We start from the raw sequence: 20588 nt of genomic DNA, 5'->3' as shown, positions 1-20588 counted from the left end.
TTAACCCCGTTCCCGCGGGTCCTGTCACTGGTGTTAATGGAGAAAAGGTCTCCTGCCTCTCGACACCCCCTTACGAGGAAGTTGTAGACTGTGATGACGTCTCCCCTCAGCCTCCTCTTCTCCAGGCTGAACAGGCCCAGTGACCTCAGCCGTTCCTCGTACGTCTTCCCCTCCAGGCCTTTCACCATCTTCGTAGCCCTCCTCTGTACACTCTCCAACAGTTTCATGTCCTTTTTATACTGTGGTGCCCAGAACTGCACACAGTACTCGAGGTGAGGCCGCACCAGCGCAGAGTAGAGCGGGACAATCACCTCCCTTGACCTACTAGCGATGCCGTGCTTGATGCACCCCAGGACACGGTTGGCCCTCCTGGCCGCCAGGGCACACTGCTGGCTCATATTCAACTTGCTGTCTAATACCTAAATCTAAATGCTACTCCACACCCTGACAGGAATCCACTGCTCTAATTTTTGACTACAATATCCCTTGAGCCAAAATAAGTCCATAACATCTTTCCCTTACCTTTACTCTCTTGCTCACCCTGATCCCTGCCTTTAACACAAGCATTAAAACGCTCTATTTAGCCCAAGTCTTTTTGCAGACCTAAACAAAACACTAAAGCAAAGAGCTTGCCCATACCCTAACCACAGACCTGATACCCCAAGCACAACACCAAACCCTCTCACTCAATATTTCCTTAAGCTCTCACACGGAAAGGTTCGCCGTACTCCCTAATGTCATACGTGAACAACTAACATCCAAACCCTGTCCTCATGTGTATTAACCTTCTCACATTCAATCCCTCTCCTAAACCTTATCTTTAGGCACTTGGCCGCTTGACGCAGGTCAGAAACCATGAGGTTGCTGTGCAGTAACATGGCATTCAGAGATGGATGTGAGGGGCCATGGATCTGGTCAGCTTGTGGGCCCCAAAGAGGAGATGGGTGGGAATGCTCTGCTGAGCTCAGCTCTGCCTCAGGATCTCCTGCCCCAGCAGGAGGAATGGGACTGGGGCAGTGACTGGGAGGTCACTTCTGTCTCTGCAGCTGATAGGGCAGCAGCAGGAACGTGTCACGCAAAGGGACTGTGAGGTCCCTTGTGTCTGGAGGTGGCAGGTCAGCCTTGGCTTCTCCCTGGGATGTGCACTTTGGGGCTGCCATCTGCCAGTGGCCCTGCTAGGCCAGCAGAAGGCCCCTGCTTGGCATGCTGCCTGTGGGATCCCCTCTGCCTCCATCCCCAGGAGGACCCAGACAGAAAGAAGGCCCGCACAGGGCTTGTCCTGTCCCTTCTGCTTGAGGCCAGGACTGGACAGCAGGAGGCACAAGGCTTGGCTGTGTCTAGCCAAGAAGCTGCAAGGCCAGCAGCAGGCCCAGGCCTTGGAAGATGCTGCTGAGGTGACTTCTGTCTGCTTGGCTGACAGGCCACAAGGAGCCTGATGGGTTGGGATGCCTACTTCAGGAGTGGTTTCCACCCTGATGGAGCTTTCTTTGGTAGTAGGAAAGAGCAAGAGAGAAAAAACTGCCACAAAGTGCACCTTGGAAGTGTGGCACTGGCCATGAAGAGGAAGAAATGTCCCTCATAGGGTCGTGCTGTGGTGAAAGAGGTCACCGAAAGAGAGTCTATGATCAGACCCACGCTTTTTGTTCATCAAGGAACAGCTGATGAGGGTTGATGAGACACTGGTGAAATGATGCAAATGCCGGGATGAGAGCAAGGCGGTGAACAGAGATGGGTGTCTGCAGACTTCAAGGAAATAGGGCAAAGTGTGGGACAGCATAGGAAAGCCTGCAGAGGAGAAGGCAGAGGGTGCTGGCAGGAATGGAAGGCCCCAACAGCCCTGACGTTTTTGTCCCTTTGGCTAGAGCTTCTGAGGAGACGAGATACAGTCATTGCAATGGGGCCTCACTGCTTCCTTGATACCATGTGCAGGGGTGGGGAGGTGTCCTAATGAAGTTCTTCTCGTGGCATCACAGTGCCCACCACATCATACAGACCCCAAGAAGAGCCCTGAGCCAGACATGGGGGTGCAGGATCTCCCCTCCCAGGGGCTGGGGTCAGGCCTTGGCCTTTCTGCTTCACCAAAACCAACCAAGACTTTTCTCAGCACAGCGCTTTTCCTGTCTGGAATCATGGCCTCCAGTTATCTGCCCTAACAAGTCCCTGGGGAGGCTTTGTTAGGAACAGCCCTCAGTGGGGCCCATTAATACTCCAAGTCACTTCAACTTTTCCTTCTGACTTTACTTTCTCAAGCAATTGCATCATTCTCCTCTCAGTATCCATGTTTCACTGACAGCACCAAAATACACCACTGAACTCATTAAAAGAGACAGAGGCCTAAGCAGCCATAACTCTCCCACAGTTTTCTTCAAGTCTTCAAGACTTGTAGAGCTAATTGGAGAGCTCTCATGGAGTAGTTAAGGAGGAAGATTTCCAAGAGCATCTAATAGAAATCTTTCCTCATTTTAAAGGCGGAATTTTGTTGCATTTCAGTTTGGAGCATCATTTTCCTATAGATATTGGTCTGCAGTTACTCCTTTGAAGCCCTGCTTAGGTAGGAAGAGGAAGGTTTTTCCTATTTAAAAAGAAACAACACGACATCATACTGCAATTTAAAAAAAAAAAAAAAAAAAGTTAAAGTTCCTTATTTTTTGGCCTCCAGTTATGTTTACCTTCCTAAAAGGATGACTGTTCAAGATGTATTTTACAGTGATTAATACGAAATTTAAAATCATAGTGTTAATATTAATCCATATCATACTAATTCAATGAGAAATTCTCATGATTCTCAGATGAGTTTCTGGCTAAGGAAACCATTAGACAGACTGCTGAGAGATGGGCGAGCTGGAACTCACTGAAACTCAAAGCAGCAACTGGGTTGGTGAGGGCGGTCTGAATGATCAAAGAGTAAGGGGAGGGCAAAGCAGGAGAACCATGGGAAGTGCATAGGTCCAGACAGGCAGCTGGAAAGGGGACATTCAGCAGGGTCTGTGTAATCAAGTCAGGTTTTGAGCCTGGAAGATGAGGGAGCACACCATTATAGACAAAGGAATGACAAAGCAAGTACAGGTGAACACCAGGATTTCTTCTCCTGCGATGAATATACATCCTGAAAATTCACATTTCTTCATGATCTTCTTCGTGAGACATTTAATGGAAGGGGTTGAATCATTTGAGCTGATGAGTAGTTGCTTTATTAGTTAAATACTAAAAAAATTACAGGGTATTGAGGCAGAGCTTTGCTGTCTGACCATAAGCATAACCAGGGAAAACCTCCTGTGGCCCAGTTGTGTTTGAGGCACTTCCCTGGACCGGCAGATGTCAGAAAAGACCTGCAGGAGACCAGAGACCTTTGGGAAAATCCGGTGGAGCCAGGTAGAGTTCCTAGAGCACCTCCACTGTCAGCAGTGGTCTTTGTCCCTGTAACTGCAGCCCAGCCCAGCAAAGGAAACCCCTTCAAAAACAACACCCTAGTTCAGTGGGTTCCTCGGACTGACCTAGATTTGAAATGGTCATTGGAAACCCATGATATTCTTATTTCTACTTAACCCATGACACCCCTTATTCCTTCGAGACACTTGAACATGCATTTACCTTCCTGGGTCATCTTTAGCAAATTCAGGCTCAGAAACTCAAATATAGCACGCTTCAAATGGCTGAGCCAGAACCCAGCCTGGCCTGGCCCTGGATGCTCCGTGAGCGCCGTGCAGGTCCTGGCAGGCTGCAGTGAGGGGACGAATGCCCTGGGCCCCCTTCCTGCTCTGCCCAGGCCAGCAAGGGCCCCGAGCGGCCTCCTGTCCCCTGCCCCTGCAGCTCAGGGCTCCCTTCCCCAGCCCTGGCTCTGCAGCACCAAGCCCTGCTGGGAGCCCTCCCCTGCATGCTGCCACCGCTCCCTGACGCTGCTGGTGCCCTCTGCCGAGCACTGCCCAGCCCAGCCCAGCCCCTGCCCACCTCTCCCCACCCCCCGGACCTTGCCTTGTCACCCAGTCTACGTCCTTTCCACTTGTTCCCTGAAGGCCTCTGAGACCTTTGTGCTGTGGCCTCGCTGTGTGTCCTGGCATTGCAGAGCTCCCATCAGCCCGTGCATCCTTTGGCTTGGCTTTACTGTGAAGACCCACTCGCTGCCCACCCAACACAAGGCACACGGCATCCCAGGAGAACCCTTAGGGTATCCTGGTGGCTCTCGATACCTCCCTGATGCCGCCAGCCCTGTCACGTTTCAATTCCAGGAAGCTGTTTCTTGACCAGTCAGGGCCTCCAGGGGCACTGGGAATCCACCAGTGACGACTCAGTCCAGCCCTGACTCCCTCACCCCCCACCCCGTGCCCTCCTGCCCCTGTGTCCAGGTGGCACCCAAGTACAAGAGTGAGGCCTTGAGCCTGGCATTCCCTGATCGCCTTCTGCACTCCAGTTTGGGAAGAAGGCCCCTGAGCACTGAGCAACTTCACTTTTATTAACAAGATGCCACAACAGAGGCCAGATGTCATTTAGGAATAAACACATTCAGAGAAAGCGTGTGGGTCACACAGAGGGTTAGTCATCTGGAAAAGAGGAATGAAAGCAAATATTTATCTGCAAACAGAATTTTAAAGAATACGTACCTAAAGGTCAAGAATTGCCTGAGATTAACTTGAGTAAAACTAGAAAAGGGAGATAGCCAATTTATTGCTAAATAAATATTACCACTAGAACCAGTTTCTTCAGTGTGGCTTTCAGGTCCTGGTTCCTCATGCTGTAGATGAGGGGATTCACTGCTGGAGGTACTACTACATATAAAACTGTCAGCAACAGGTCCAAGGATGGTGAGGAGATGGAGGGGGGCTTCAGGTAGGCAAACGTGGCAGTGCTGACAAACAGGGAGACCACGGCCAGGTGAGGGAGGCAAGTGGAAAAGGCTTTGTGCCGACCCTGCTCAGAGGGGATCCTGAGCACAGCCCTGAAGATCTGCACATAGGACAGCACAATGAAAACAAAACAACTAAAGACTAAAGAAACACTAAACACAAGTGCCCCAACTTCCCTGAGGTAGACATCTGAGCAGGAGAGCTTGAGGATCTGGGGGATTTCACAGAAGAACTGGTCCACAGCATTGCCTTGGCAGAGGGGCAGGGAAAATGTAGTGGCCGTGTGCAGGACAGCATTGAGAAAGCCACTGCCCCAGGCAGCTGCTGCCATCTGGGCACAAGCTCTGCTGCCCACGAGGCTCCTGTAGTGCAGGGGCTTGCAGATGGCAATGTAGCGGTCATAGGACATGACGGTGAGAACATAAAGTTCTGCTGATATAAAGAAGAGAAAGAAAAAGACCTGTGCAGCACACCCTTGATAGGAGATGGCCCTGGTGTCGCAGAGGGCATTGGCCATGGCTTTGGGGAGAGTGGTGGAGATGCAGCCCAGGTCGAGGAGGGCGAGGTTGAGGAGGAAGAAGTACATGGGGGTGTGGAGGCGGTGGTCGCAGGCTACGGCGGTGAGGATGAGGCCGTTGCCCAGGAGGGCAGTCAGGTAGATGCCCAGGAAGAGCCCGAAGTGCAGGAGCTGCAGCTCCCGTGTGTCTGCGAATGCCAGCAGGAGGAACTCACTGATGGAGCTGCTGTTGGACATCTGCTAATTCTGGTCATGAGGTCCTGTACAAGGAGGAGAAAGGCAATGATAATCTACCACGGGCACATTGGAGGAAAACTCTTTCCATTTTTCACCTAAAATTACCAAAAATTGACCATTTCTAGGCAGATATTTTGAAGGTCTCTTTCATTGATTCTGCCTGAGAGTGTCTCTGGGAGCAGGGGACTCATCTGTGGGCAATGCAAGAATCAGTCCTGCACTACAGCCAGTGGTAGTAACATGGTAGTAAAATGGTAGTAACATGGTAGGAACATGGGGTAGTCTTAGATTCACTTTACTGCTGATATCAAAGAGATTTCCCCAGCTTTGATCCTAGTTCACCCAACTGCATAGCAGAGGTGTGGAGATTTAGTTATTTAATTATTTGTTTTGTATTTTTGGTTTTAGCTGCCCCACCACACCTGAGGAGTGATTCTAAGACATAAATCCTGGGCATTCTGCTGCATTCCAAGTAAAACCTTGTGGATCCTCAGAGGCAAAGAGACTGTCCCTTTAGTGCAGAGCGTCCCACACAGACAACACCCAGTCTGTCCATCAGTGCTGGTCTGAGCTGTGCTGGCATCAGCAGCACATTTGAGCATTTGAGCTGCAGGACGATTGCCTTCAGAGGTTGACCTGAGATGAACCAGGACACTGCTGAGGGCAGAAGAAGCCAGGCTCCAAGTGCCCATCTCCAGACCCCTCACCCTGTCCCCATACTCCCCTTCACCCAAGTACACCGAGGGCTCACTCCATGGGCAGGTGAAACCCCCATCCCCAGGCAGCCTGGGAACAAGAGCAGCAGCAGCACGGCCAGGTGGAGAAGCCAGGAGGAATGCAAGCGTCTACTTCATACTGGAGAAACAGAGATATCCATCCTGTCAGATGCTATCCGCCATGAGCTGTGTTGGCTTCAGAAAAACCCTTTGGAAATCCCATTTACATGTTCCTGCTGCCAGAGACTCACAGTGCCAAGAGCCTGCAGATCTGTCCTGCCACACGCTGCCCTCTGTTGCTGCGCTCCTCACTGCCTCCAAGCCCTCTCTCCTTCTCTCCTCTCCCCGTGCCAGCTGCGGTCTGAGCCCCCAGCCCTGCTGCGCTGTGCACAGGAGCTGCTCCTGGGCAGAGCTGTCTCTCTGCAGCGCTGCCCGCTTGCCACGAGCTCCCCTTGGGCCCAGGAGCCCGGCCCAGCTCAGCAGCACAGCACCCGACCATGGCATCGCTTGCTCTGTGCCATTGGGCTCCCTCGAGGTGTCCCCAAGGCCTCAGGGCTGACAGCTCCCGAAGGCAGCAGGGTCTCTCCTGGGCTGTGGTGCTTGGAGCAGACTGAATTCATCACCAACTGCTCCTCACTGAAAGTGGGAAAGACTGGTTTTAGAAGTGTGATTTGTACTATTAAAGCTATTTTCTTCCCTTTCTCCAATTCTTGAGATGTGTTGCCCCATGTGATGACGACATTAATGTACTGGAGATGTTCAGAAGCTTCCCCCTCTTCCAGGGCAGTCTGGATCAGCCCATTGCAAACGGTGGGGCTGTGTTCCTACCCCTGGCGCAGTCCATTCCAGGTGGACAGGACGCCCCTCAAACTGAAATCAAACTGTGGTCTTCACACTGCTGCCAAAGGGATGGAGAAAAATGCATTAGCAATATTAATTGTGGCTGAGCGCTTGGCTGCCTTTGACTGCAGTTCGTACTGAATGAAGTTCTAGCATGGCCAGCACAGCAGCACTCAGCGGTGGTGTGACTTCAGTCAGGCCACAGAAGTCCACCGTTCTCTTCCACTCACCATTAGAATTTTGCACTGTCCATATGGGACTACTAAAGGGTGAGCAAGTGTTGCTGATCACTCCTTGGCTCTGCAGTCAATGAACCAGCTCATGCATGGGAATCAGGGAGTCTCTGTGAGTGCAATACTGCCTCAGGTGCGCTGTTGTGGTAGCGATTGGCACCTGCTGCTCATTGGCCATCAGCACCTGCACAGCAGAAGGGTCCTGTGAGAGAGTGGGCAAGGTAGACAACTGTTTGATGTCCTTCGTCTCCAAGGCAGTTATGCCAAAAGCCCACCAATACCCTTGTGGATCTTTGAAGTACCCTCTCCTGATTTAGTCTGTGCTAAGGTTGCACAGAGCCTCCAGGCCAGTCCCAATGGGTTGCTTTTGCCACTCCTTCCCAGTTAGGCTCACTTCAGCCTCCAGTACAGTTAACTCTTGGGTTTGATGTGCCAGGCCAATACTCCTCAGAGTCCAATACACCCGATTGTCCCCTTCCTCCTCCTGGATGGAGGCTGGGCCCCTCTAGTCCTGCTCATAGTATTCATTACTCTGTTTGGAGGACTGTCTGCTAGAAACTGGAGCAGTAATTTTCTCAGAAGAACCACTTTTTGTGAATGCTTTTCCTTGCGCTTCATGGATCCGTGCCTCTAGGGTGGAGGTAGGGCAGATTTTTGCATCCCGTTTTCTCATGGCCTTTCCATGGTCACACAGTTAAAACCACAGGTAGCACATAGTATGCACGCACTACATCAACTTTCTTGAGCAAAGGGATGCTTACACCTGATAGCTGAGCTATTGGTTCATGCAGGTGGGGAGGAAGATGTATCTCTTGTAGTTCTAGCATCTCGTGAGAAAATTTCTCTCAAGACGAGATGCAGGCCCATAGGGAAGAAGAGAGACTTTCATTGTAATGCTGTAGTTGGCTACATCCAACTACATCCGACTCATCCATGTGGGTTCCTCTTGGTCTTTCCAGGTCATAACTGCCAATGAGCTGGCATATGGTGATGGTGCGCTCTGTACAAACTTCTGCCACATGGGTCATGGGCACTCGACTTCATCTGGAACTTTGGACAGCTGTTTGTTGTCTAGGTCACTATCAATCACCTTCAGCACGGCTAATTCCCTCAGGTACCGGATACCCCTCTCCATGTTGGTCCACTTTCCTGGTTGACATACAAGATCTTTCTTGAAGGGAGAACTTTCCTTGACGCCTGACAGGATTAAATTCCTTGTGCCCTTTTCCAATGGCTTTGTCAATCACTCCTTCTCTAGAGGGGGATCCCAGCTGCTTGGCTTCCCTGCCCTCTAATTCCAGGCTATTGGCCCTGTTCTCCCAGCACTGGGGCAGCCAGGTGACAATGTGCTCACCAAGATGATGGCTGAAATCTTTTCCCTTATCTCATAGCTTACCCTGGGAAAGGGATCACGTGGTTTGTGATGTTTAGGTGATTTCTTCTTCTTTGTCCTCCTGCTTCCACGGTGGCCCTTCTTTGGTGAAACCTGCCTTATCTTCTTCTTCCTCCTTTTTTGTCTGGGTAGGAGTTTCTTTCCTTTCTAAAGAAAAACTGACTTCCACACCCATTGTTTTCTCTTGCATAAAGAGGCAACCAATAGTGGCACAGGCTGGTTCTCTGGCCCAGTCATGGGGCCCATTTCAGGGGCTGGAGTGGCTGCAGGGCCCATCACAGGAGTTGTTCTGGCTGCAGGGCCTTTCAGAGCAGTTGGAGTGGCTGCAGTGCATATCGCAGTTTTTGGAGTGGCTCTAGGGCCTGTCACAGGGGTTGGTTTAAATTTAGGCCCATCTCAGGGGCTGTGGTGCTTGAAGCAGACTGAAATCATCACTGACTGCCCTTCTCTGAACACAGGAGAGATGAATTTTACAAGTGCGATTTGTGCTATTAGAGTGTGGTTGTCAAACATGTTGTCCTTTAACCTGGCAAGTAGCTCAGCACCACACAGCAGTTAGCTCACACCAACCCCCCAAATGCTTATATGTTGAGATAAGGGCAGTTTAATGGACCGAAAGGGAAGAGAAATAATAATAACAGTAGCTTTTATGATGATGATGATTATGACGATGATTATTATTATTGTTGTTGTTGTTGTTATTGTTATTATTATTTTTATGTACAAAGCAAGTTATACACAGTGCAATTGGTCATTACTTACTGATGTCCAGCCCATCCCCAAATGGTAGAACATTGTGGTAACCTACCTGCACCTGCTCTTCTTTGACCTTCAACAGTTCCACAAACGGAAGGCTCCTCCCAGAGACTGGGCAAGGTAGACAACTCTTTAATATCCTCCGTCTCCAAGGCAGCTGTCCCAAAACCCCACCTGTACCCTTTTGGATCTTTGAAGTACCCCCTCGTGGGGAAGTCTATGTCAAGGTTTCATAAATCAACATTCTTCTTCCTCCTTTCTTTTCTCGGTAGTAGTTCTTTTCCATTCTAAGGAGCCTGATTTTCACACCCAGTGTTTTCTCCTGCATATAGAGGCAACGGATACTGGCACAGGTTGGTGCTGTGGCCTAGCAAGACCAGACCTGGGGGGTCTGGTCTAGTCCCCAGACTAGACCTGGGGCCTGTCCCAGGGGCTGGAGCGGCTGCAGGACATGTCAGAGGTGTTGGAGTAGCTGCAGGGCCTGTCACAGGGGTTGGAGTGGCACTGACTGAGGCTCAGTAAGCACAGACCAAGTCCCAGCACATTCCAGTGCTTTGTGTCCCTTTGGAATTGCCAAGGTGATAACACCTCCTTTTCAAGCACTTCTACAGTTTTTAAGGATTCTGCAGGTGCTCAGGGGGAAAGTTCCAAAGCCCTGGAGGTGCCCACTGCTCTAGGTGCCTGCCCTTATCCTCCCACTCTCCCTGCCTCTAACTCTCCTGCCTTGGGGCGGGTCTCTGGATGGCATTCTTAAATAGTTTTTTGTCATTAACCAAAAGTTGAAACGCATTCAGGAGACATCACAATAGGAGCATCCCAAGGATATTCAAAGCTTTGTAGAGCTAGTGTAATTAGCCTGGAGGAGAAGGGGGAGGTGAAGGAGAAAGGGGGACTGAATAAGTGGAGAAGTGTCCCTCCCTTTTCTCCCCCTAGATTGGCTCCCTAAAGCAAAAAGGTCAAGAGTGTAATCCTTAAGTTTCTGAGTGATGGTTCCTGAGGTACGGAGGTGATGGCAATGCTCAGTACAAATAACACATTTGTCACATGACCAGATATTTTATAGAATCATAAGCCAGTGTTACACAGCATAGCAAAATAACTTTAAACCAGCCCCAGAAATGATAAACAGCACAACGGGAACACATGCAGTAGGTAATGTGTTATACAACACATTTCTGAAAGCAAGCACAACAGACCTGAGATCCAAAACGTCGACATTGTGATCAGCAACTACTAAACTGGTCTAATGCTTATAACAATTTAATTTTAGCACTCTCTGGTAAGATCTGTCATTATCTCAACCCTTCATGCCCCACTCTGGGTGCCAAAAAGACTGCCGTGGCTTAACGCAGCAGTTTGAGTACATGGAATTATTCGAACGAGTCCAGAGGAGGGTTACAGAGATGGCCAAGGGGCTGGAGCACGTCTGCTGTGAAGGCACGCTGAGCGAGCTGGTACTGCTCATCCTGGAGAAGACAAAGCACTGGAGAAACCTTAGAACAACCTTGCAGTACTTAAAGAAGACCTACAGGAAAGCTGGGGAGACAGTCTTTGTCAGGGAGTGTAGTGATAGGACAAGGAGTAATGACCTTAAACTAAAAGAGGGTAGGTTTAAATTAGATATATGGAAGAAATTCTTTACTCTGAGGATGGTGAGGCACTGGAACAGGTTGCCTGGAAAAGCTGTGAATGTCCCATCCCTGGAAGTGTTCAAGGACAGGTTGGAACGAGTTTTGAGCAACCAGTCTAGGAGGAGGTGTCCCTGCCCATGACAGGGCGGTTGGAATACGACGATTTTAAGGTCCCTTCCAACCCAAACCATTCTATGATTCTGTGATCCCATGATTTTATGATTATCTATGACACTGCCACGATTGTTCATGTGAAGCCCATAAAGGCTCTCCTCAGAGATTTTAACCAAGATTTTTGGCTAGTCCAGCTGGCATCCTGTTACAAGTGGTGTCCCCCAGGTGTCAGTACTGGGACCTATCTTGTTTAATGTCTTTATTGAGGACCTAGATGAGGGGATTGAGTGTACCCTCAGTAAGTTTGCAGATGACACCAAGTTGGGAGGTAGTGTCGATCTGCACAAGGATCTGTAGGTGGCCCTTCAGAGAGATCTGGATAGGCTGGATTGCTGGGCTGAGGTGAATGGGATGAAGTTCAACAAGGCCAAGTGCAGGGTCCTGCAATTTGGCCACAATAACTCCATGCAACGCTATAGGCTTGGGGCAGAGTGGCTAGAAGACTGTGAAAAGGAAAGGGACCTGGGAGTGTTGATTGATGCTCGGCTGAACATGAGCCAGCAGTGTGCCCAGGTGGCCAAGAAGGCCAATGGCATCCTGGCCTGTAGTAGAAATAGTGCAGCCAGCAGGAGCAGGGAGGTGATCGTCCCCCTGTACTCTGCTCTGGTGAGGCCGCACCTCGAGTACCGTGTTCGGTTTTGGGCCCCTCACTACGAGAAGGACATCAAGGCACTGGAGTGTGTCCAGAGAAGGGCAACCAAACTGGTGAGGGGTCTGGAGCACAAGTCTTATGAAGAGTGGCTGGGATTGTTTAGTGTGGAGAAGAAGAGGCTCAGGGGAGAATTTATTGCACTCTACAACTTCCTGAAGAGATGTTGTGGTGAGGCGAGGGTCAGCCTCGTCTCTCAGATAACTAACGATAGGACTCATGGAAATGGCCACAGGTTGCGCATGGGGAGATTTAGATTAGATGTCACGAAAGACTTTTTCTTTCAAAGAGTAGTCAGGCACTGGAATGGTCTGCCCAGGGAGGTGGTGGAGTCACCCACTGCCCCTCGCAGTGTTCAAGAAGCACCAGGACAAGGTGCTACGATATCTGATTTAGTAGCTTAGTGGGTAGTATTAATGATAGGATGTTTGGACTAAATGATTCTTTCCAACTTTGTGTTTCTATGATTCCTATGATTCTATGATAGGACAAGGGGAATGGTTTTAAACTTGAAGAGGGTAGATTTAGATTAGATAGACGAAATTCTTGACTTGGAGGTGAGGCACTGGCACTGGTGCTGTGGGTCCAGAGGTCACCCAGAGGGACTTTGGATCAGCCCATGCCCTTGTGTTTGAAGGAACAGCTGGCGAGAGTGGAGAGGCATCAGTGAAATCCTGGCAATACCAGAGTGAGAGCCAGGTGGGGAAGAGGAGTGGCTGTCTGCAGCCTTCAGAGAGGTGTGGGACAGCACAGGAAAGCCTGCAGAGGAGAAGGCAGAGGGCTCTGACAAGAATGGAAGGCCGCAGCAGCACTGACATCTTTGTCTCCGCAGCCATGGCTTATGAGGAGACGTGTTATTCTCATTGCACTGGGACCATGTATTTTCCTTTCAACCATGTGCAAACACTGGGAGGTGTCATACCATTGTCCCTCACATGATATTATGGGCATTGTCCCCTACCCCACAGACCCCAAGAAGAGTCCTGAGTGAGACATGTGGATGCAGGATCTGTCCTCCAGTGGCTGGGGTCAGGCCTTGGTCCTTCTGCTTCACCAAAACAAACCGAGACTTTTCTCAGCACAGTGCCTTTGCCTGTCTGTAATCATGGCCTCCAGTTATCTGCCCTAACAATTCCCACGGGAGGCTTTCATAGTAACAGACTAGAATAGCCAACAGAGTATAGAGTATAGAGCACTCTAATACTACGGAATAGAGTAGCCAGCAGAGGTGAGACAGGTACTCTGGTTTAATGAAGGCTGTCAGAAAGCTGATCCCCGTTAGATGACTGATATGGGGAGGTCAGGAGTATCCTGGCCAGGAGAGATGTGAGATTTGGGAGAGGGAAGAGGAAGGGAAGAAGAGCTCAGAAGCTTACTTTCTAGAGGTTAGAGGGTTCATGTAATGTTGATGCTTCTGTAACACTGGCTTCAAACAGTCTTCTGTGTCCCTTACACTATTTTCAACAGTAACAAAAATCCCTCAACATAAACATTAGTCCACCACCCTGATAGGAATCCACTACTGTAATGCAGAACTCAAAGTATCACTTTTAGGAAAACTCTGCCCATAGCCCCTTTCCCTTACCTTTACTCTCTTGCTCACCCTAATCACTGCCCTTAACACTAACATTAAAATGCTCTATTTAACCCCAGACTTCCTGACAAACCTAAACAAAACCCTTAACCATAGTGCATGCCCATACCCTAACCAGAGACCTGACTCCACAAGCAGAACACCAAAGACTCCCACTAAAACTTTGCTTAATCTCTAACTGAGAAAGGTAAAATCTAGTCGCTAGGAGACTAGAGAGAGGTCAGCTCAGCCTCAGGATCTCCTGCCCCAGCAGGAGGAATGTGACTGTGGCAGTGACTGGGAGGTCACTTCTGTCTCTGCAGCTGATAGGGCAGCAGCAGGAACGTGTCACGCAAAGGGACTGTGAGGTTCCTTCTGTATGGAGGTGAGAAGAGAAATGGTATGAGTTTTCCTCTGCTAAGTCGGTTGTACATTATTAATGTCTTTCTATTCTTTCAGCAGAACCCGATGCCTCTAAACAGCAGATGTCCAACAGCAGCTCCATCACCGAGTTCCTCCTGCTGGCATTCGCAGACACGCGCGAGCTGCAGCTCCTGCACTTCGCGCTCTTCCTGGGCATCTACCTGGCTGCCCTCCTGGGCAATGGCCTCATCCTCACCGCCGTAGCCTGCGACCACCTCCTCCACACCCCCATGTACTTCTTCCTCCTCAACCTCGCCCTCCTCGACCTGGGATCCATCTCCAGCACCCTCCCCAAAGCCATGGCCAATGCCCTCTGGGACACCAAGGTCATCTCCTATCAAGGGTGTGCCGCACAGGTCTTCTTTTTAGTCTTCTTCATTGGAGCAGAGTATTCCCTTCTCACCGTCACAGCCTATGACCGCTACACTGCCATCTGCAAGCCCCTGCACTACGGGAGCCTCGTGGGCAGCAGAGCTTGTGCCCAGATGGCAGCAGCTGCCTGGGGCAGTGGCTTTCTCAATGCTGTCCTGCACACGGCCACTACCTTTTCCCTGCCCCTCTGCCAAGGCAATGCTGTGGACCAGTTCTTCTGTGAAATCCCCCAGATCCTCAAGCTCTCTTGCTCAGATGTCTACCACAGGGAAACTCGCGTCCTTGTGTTTAGTGTTTCTTTAGCCTTTGGCTGTTTTGTTTTCATTGTGCTGTCCTATGTGCAGATCTTCAGGGCGGTGCTGAGGATGCCCTCTGAGCAGGGCCGGCACAAAGCCTTTTCCACGTGCCTCCCTCACCTGGCCGTGGTCTCTATGACTGTCAGCACTGCCATGTTTGCCTACCTGAAGCCTCCCTCCATCACCTCCCCATCCCTGGACCTGGGCTAGCAGTTCTGTACTCAGTGGTGCCTCCAGCACTGAACCCCCTCATCTACAGCATGAGGAATCAGGAGCTCAAAGGTGCAGTGAGGAAAATATTTCTATACATGCTTCTTCATCTTAAATAATGACTTCAGCGTTCTGATTATTATCATACCATTTTTATCATTAATCTTATTATAGAAGTCTAATATTAGAAATAATCGTAAGAGTACTAGCTGTTTTTTATTTTTTTTGTGAAACTTAGGGAATGATTTCTTTAAGTCTATTTTTATTAATATTTTAACAACATTTTACATTGATAGAAATAATGTTATTCTTATCCTTCTGCATAACAAGTTTTAAAATTATTTTTAACCATAGAGTCATGGAATCACAGAATGGCCTGGGCTGGAAAGGACCTCAAAGATCATCTCGTTCCAACCCCCCTACCATGGGCAGTGACACCTCCTTGTGGATCATGGTTGCTCAGGACTTCATCTAACTTGCTCTTGAAGACCTGCAGGGATGGGGCATCCAATACCTCTGTGGAAAAACCTCTTCCAGTGCCTCATTATCCTGAGTGAAAAATTTCCTTCTGACCTCTAATCTGAATCTCCCTTCTTTTAATTTAAAGCCACTTCCCCTTGTCCTGTAATTATCTACCTGAGTAAAGAGTCCTTCTCCATTCCCTTTAAAAGACCCTTTAAGTACTGAAAGTCTGCAACGACATCACCCCAGAGCCTTCTCTTCTCCAGGCTGAACAGCCCCAGCTCTCTCAGCCTTTCTTCATAGAAGAGGTACTCCAGCCCCTTGATCATCTTTGTGGCCTCCCTCTGGACCCACTCTAACAGCCCACATCCTTCTTCTGCTGGGGGCTCCAGACCTGGATGCAGGACTCCAAGTGGGGCCTCACAAGGGCAGAGCAGAGGGGAACAATCACCTGCCTCCACCTGCTGCCCACTCCTCTCTTCATGCAGCCCAGGATGCACTGGGCCTTCTGGGCTACAAGCACACATTCCTGGCTCATGTTGAGCTTTTCATCCAGCAGAACCCCCAAGTCCTTCTCTGCAGGGCTGCTCTCAATGAGTTCTTCTCCCAGCCTATCCCCATGTCTGGGATTTCCCCGGCCCAGGTGCAGCACCTTGCACTTGGACTTGTTGAACCTCCTTAGGTTCACATGGGCCCAAATTTCAAGCTTCTCCAGGACCCTTTGGATGGCATCCCTTCCTCTGTTGCATCAACTACACCTCTCAGCTTGGTGTCATCTGCACACTTGCTGAGGGTGCACTCTACCCCACTGTCCCTGTCATTGACAAAGATCTTAAACAGTACCACTCCCAGGATAGACTCCTGAGGGATGCCACTCATCACCAGCCTCCACTTGGACATAGAGCCATTGACCACCGCTCTCTGGGTGTGACCTTCAAACCAATTCCTTATCCACTCAATGGTCCACCCATCAAATGCGTATCCCTCCAATTTGGCGACGACGATGTCATGGGGGACTGTGACAACACAATTCCTAGTAGATGACATCGGTCGGTCTTCCCTTGTTGTCTGATGTGGTCACTCCATTCTGGAAAGGAATCAGGCATGATTTACCCTTTGGTGAAGCCAAGCTGGCTCTCTTGGATCACCTCTTTCTCTTGCATGTGCCTGACATTGATTCCAGGAGGATCTTTTCCATGATCTTGCCAGGCACAGAGGTGAGGTTCACTGTTTTGCAGTTCCCTGGGTCCTCCTTTCTACCCTTTTAAGAAATGAGAGTGATGTTTTCCCTTTTTCCAGTCACCAGGGACTTCACCCAACATCCAGGACCCTTCAAATATGATGGAGAGAGGCTTGGCAACTATATCAGCCAGTTCCCTTAGGACCCTGAGGTGCAAGTCATTGTGCCCCATAGACTTGTACTTGTTGAGTTTCATCAGGTGTTCCCAAACCTGCTCTTCATTTACAGCACGTGGGACTTTGCCCCCCAGCCGCCATCTCTGGGTTCAGGGAAATGAAAGACTTGGGAAGCCTGACTGGCAGGGAAGACTGAGGAGAAGACGCTGCTGAGTCCCTCAGCCTTCTCCATGGCTGTCATTACCAGTTCACCTTTCTCTTCCATCAGAGGGGGTACACTCTCCTTGGCCTTTTTTTCCTGAGCAATGAATCTGTAGAATCTCTTCCTGTTATTCTTTGCATCCCTTGCTAAGCTCAGTTCCATCTGTGCCTTGGCTTTCCTTATCCCATCCCTGCACATCCGAAACAAAACCATGCGTGAGGTCCTGGAAAAAGGAATCCTGATCCATAGAAGCCATTCTGGAAACAAAACTTGTAGGTAGGAAGCGCAGTTTTGTGGAGGTACAGAGCTGATGGGCACGTTGTGGAGGATGATCCTAAAGACATTTGTGCCCCTTTCCCTCCTGACTACAATGCCACTTCTGTCTCAAGACTAGAGTAGCTAACAGAGGTGAGACAGATACTCTGGGATCAAGAATGTCATCAGAAAGCTGATCCCAATAAGATATGGGAGGTCAGGAGCAACCTGGACAAGAGAGATGTGAGATTTTGGGGTGGGAAGAAGAGCTTGGCCAGCAGAAACTTATGATTTTGTAGAGGTAAGATGGTTCATGTAATGTCGATGCTGTGGTAACACTGACTTAAAACAGTCATGTATGGCCCTTACCTTACTTGAACCAGGAAATTTAATCCCTAAACCTAAATGCTACTACATCACTGTGACAGGAATCCGTTTTCTCTCTTGCTAACCCTAATGCCTACCCTTAACACAAAAAATAAAATAATCTCTTTAAACCCAGACTTCTTGGCAGACCTAAAAAACCCTAAACCACAGAGCTTGTCCATACCTTAAAGACAGACCTGACACCACGAGCAGAACACCAAACACTCCCAGTAAAACTTTGCTTAATCTCTAACCCAGAAAGTAAAAATCGGTACCGAGGGGTCTAGAGAGAGGTCAACTCAGCCTCAGGATCTCCTGCCCCAGCAGGAGGAATGGGACTGGGGCAGTGACTGGGAGGTCACTTCTGTCTCTGCAGCTGATAGGGCAGCAGCAGGAACGTGTCACGCAAAGGGCCTGTGAGGTCCCTTGTGTCTGGAGGTGGCAGGTCAGCCTTGGCTTCTCCCTGGGATGTGCACTTTGGGGCTGCCATCTGCCAGTGGCCCTGCTAGGCCAGCAGAAGGCCCCTGCTTGGCATGCTGCCTGTGGGATCCCCTCTGCCTCCATCCCCAGGAGGACCCAGACAGAAAGAAGGCCCGCACAGGGCTTGTCCTGTCCCTTCTGCTTGAGTCCAGGACTGGACAGCAGGAGGCCCAAGGCTTGGCTGTGTCTAGCCAAGAAGCTGCAAGGGCAGCAGCAGGCCCAGGCCTTGGGAGATGCTGCTGAGGTGACTTCTGTCTGCTTGGCTGACAGGCCGCAAGGAGCCTGATGGGTTGGGATGCCTACTTCAGGAGTGGTTTCCAACCTGATGGAGCTTTGTTTTGTTGTGGAGATGAGCAGGAGAGAAAAAACTGCCACAAAGTGCACCTTGGAAGGTTGGCACTGGCCACAAGGAGGAAGAAATATCCCTCAAAGAGTAGTGCTGTGGTGAGACAGGTCACTCAAATATCAGACTCTAGCTTTGTGTTTCAAGGAACAGCTGGTGAGGGTTGATGAGACATTGGTGAAATGATGGAAATGCTGGGATGAGAGCAAGGTGGTGAACAGAGATAGGTGCCTGCAGACTTCAAGGAAATAGGGCAAAGAGTGGAACAGCTTAGGGAAACCTACAGAGGAGAAGGCAGAGGGTGCTGGCAAGAAGGGAAGGCCCCAACAGCCCTGACGTTTTTGTCCCTTTGCCTACAGCTTCTGAGGAGACGAGATAGAGTCGTTGCAATGGGGCCTCACTGCTTCCTTGATACCCTGTGCAGGGGTGGGGAGGGGTCATAATGAAGTTCTTCTCGTGGCGTCACGCTGCCCACCACATCATACAGACCCCAAGAAGAGCCCTGAGCCAGACGGGGGGGTGCAGGATCTCCCCTTCCAGTGGCTGGGGTCAGGCCTTGGCCCTTCTGCTTCACCAAAACCAACCAAGACTTCTCAGCACAGTGCTTTGCCAGGCTGCAATCATGGCCTCCAAATATGTGCCCTAACAAGTCCCTGGGGAGGCTTTGTTAGGAACAGCCCTCAGTGGGGCCCATTAATACTCCAAGTCACTTCAACTTTTCCTCCTGACTTTACCTTCTCAAGCGGTTACATCATTCTCCTCTCAGTACCTGAGCTTCATAGACTGAGCACCAAAATACACCACGGAACTCATTAAAATGCAGAATGTCCTAGGCAGACATATCTCTCCCATAATTTTCTTCACGTCTTCAAGACTTGTAGAGCTAATTGGAGAGCTTTCATGGTGTAGTTAAGGAGGAAGATTTCAAGAAGCACCTGAAAAAGATATTTTCACATCTTAAAGGATGCCTTTAGACGAATTTCGGTTTGGAGCATTATTCTCCAACTGATAGTGATCCAGGGTGTCTCCTTTGGAGACCTGCATAGGGAGGAAAAGCAGACTCTTGAGGTCTGACACTGCGTGGAGGACCTTCCTCCTCACCACCCCAGCCCTGACATTTCTCTCTTTGGCGCTTGCATCACTTTTCCTTCCACAAGAATTCAACCGAGAAGTCTGCAGCTGGATGTTACAGCTCCTTTGCACCAGCTCCCTCCTGCTTGCCTTAGAGACCTGGATGCACACAGGCGCAGAAGGGTTTCTCCTTATTTCAAACCAAACAACAGGAAAACATGCAGCAATCTTCCAAAAGCAAAGCAAGCTCCTCATCCTGTGTGCCTCCTGTGAGGTTTATCTTTCCAAAAGAATGACTGGACAAGAAGTCTTTTATACAGATGGACCAGAAATCATATGTGTTAAGATTAGAATTAATCCATATGATATTAATTCAATGATAAATGATGATGAGTTTTCTAAGGACACAATTAGACAGACTTCAGGTAGATGGGCAAGCTTCAACTCCCTGAAGCTCAAAGCAGCACCTGGGTTGGTGAGGGTGGTCTGAGTGATCCAGGAGGAAGGGAAGGGCAAGCCAGGAGAACCATGGGAAGTGCATAGGTCCAGACAGGCAGCTGCAAAGGGGACATTCAACATGGACTGCTTAATCAAGACAGGTGGATGTACCTGGGAGATGAGGGAGCACACCATGATAGACAAAGCGATGACAATGCAAGTACAGGTGAACACCAGTATTTCTTTTTCTGTGATTTCATCCTGAAAATGCCTATTTCGTCGTGAGAGAAACTACACTGGGTGACATTTTACAGAAGGGATTGAATCGTTTGAGGTAATGAGTAGTTGCTTTATGACTTAAGTTCTGAAGAAAATACTGGGTATTGAGGCAGAGCTTTGCTGTCTGACCATAAGCAACCAGTGCCAAGGTCTTCAGAGTAGTTTACTGACATTTGAAATATTTCCTTGAAATCCCATTTCCTGGTTCTGCTTTCAATGAAATCATTAGGCCTCCAGAGGCTCTGGTGCATTTAGAGTAATTCCCTGGAATGGAAGCTGTGTGAAAGGACCTGCAGGAGACCAGAGCCCGTTGGTGGATAAGGTGGACACAGGTGATGTTTCCCGGGCACCTCCACTGCCAGCAGTGCTCTTTCTCCTTGAAACTGCAGCCCAGCCCAGCACAGGAAACCCCTTCAAGGCAAATTCCTTCTTCAGCCGTTTCTTGGGATAGACCTAAATTTGAAATGGCCGTTGG

The 20588-nt window shown here is 49.7% G+C and overlaps 2 protein-coding genes across 2 annotated transcripts; one reads left to right on the top strand and one right to left on the bottom strand.

Moving 5' to 3' along the window:
* Nucleotides 1–4659: 4659 nt before the first annotated feature.
* Nucleotides 4660–5595, bottom strand: LOC310890621 (olfactory receptor 14J1-like; the record flags this gene model as incomplete). Its single annotated transcript, XM_083852933.1, has 1 exon — nt 4660–5595. One exon carries the CDS (start codon nt 5593–5595, stop codon nt 4666–4668), a length of 930 nt encoding a protein of 309 aa, XP_083709059.1. The 3' UTR covers nt 4660–4665.
* Nucleotides 5596–14045: 8450 nt separating this feature from the next.
* Nucleotides 14046–14861, top strand: LOC310890498 (olfactory receptor 14C36-like; the record flags this gene model as incomplete). Its single annotated transcript, XM_083852836.1, has 1 exon — nt 14046–14861. The coding sequence occupies one exon, from the start codon at nt 14046–14048 to the stop codon at nt 14859–14861; it is 816 nt and encodes a 271-aa protein (XP_083708962.1).
* Between the last annotated feature and the right edge of the window lie 5727 nt (nt 14862–20588).

This window comes from Anser anser (assembly GCF_964211835.1).
Source record: "Anser anser genome assembly, contig: HAP1_SCAFFOLD_32, whole genome shotgun sequence".
Lineage (NCBI taxonomy): Eukaryota > Metazoa > Chordata > Aves > Anseriformes > Anatidae > Anser > Anser anser.
The sequence above is the reverse complement of the archived record's forward strand: the minus strand, read 5'-3'. Positions and strand labels throughout refer to the sequence as shown.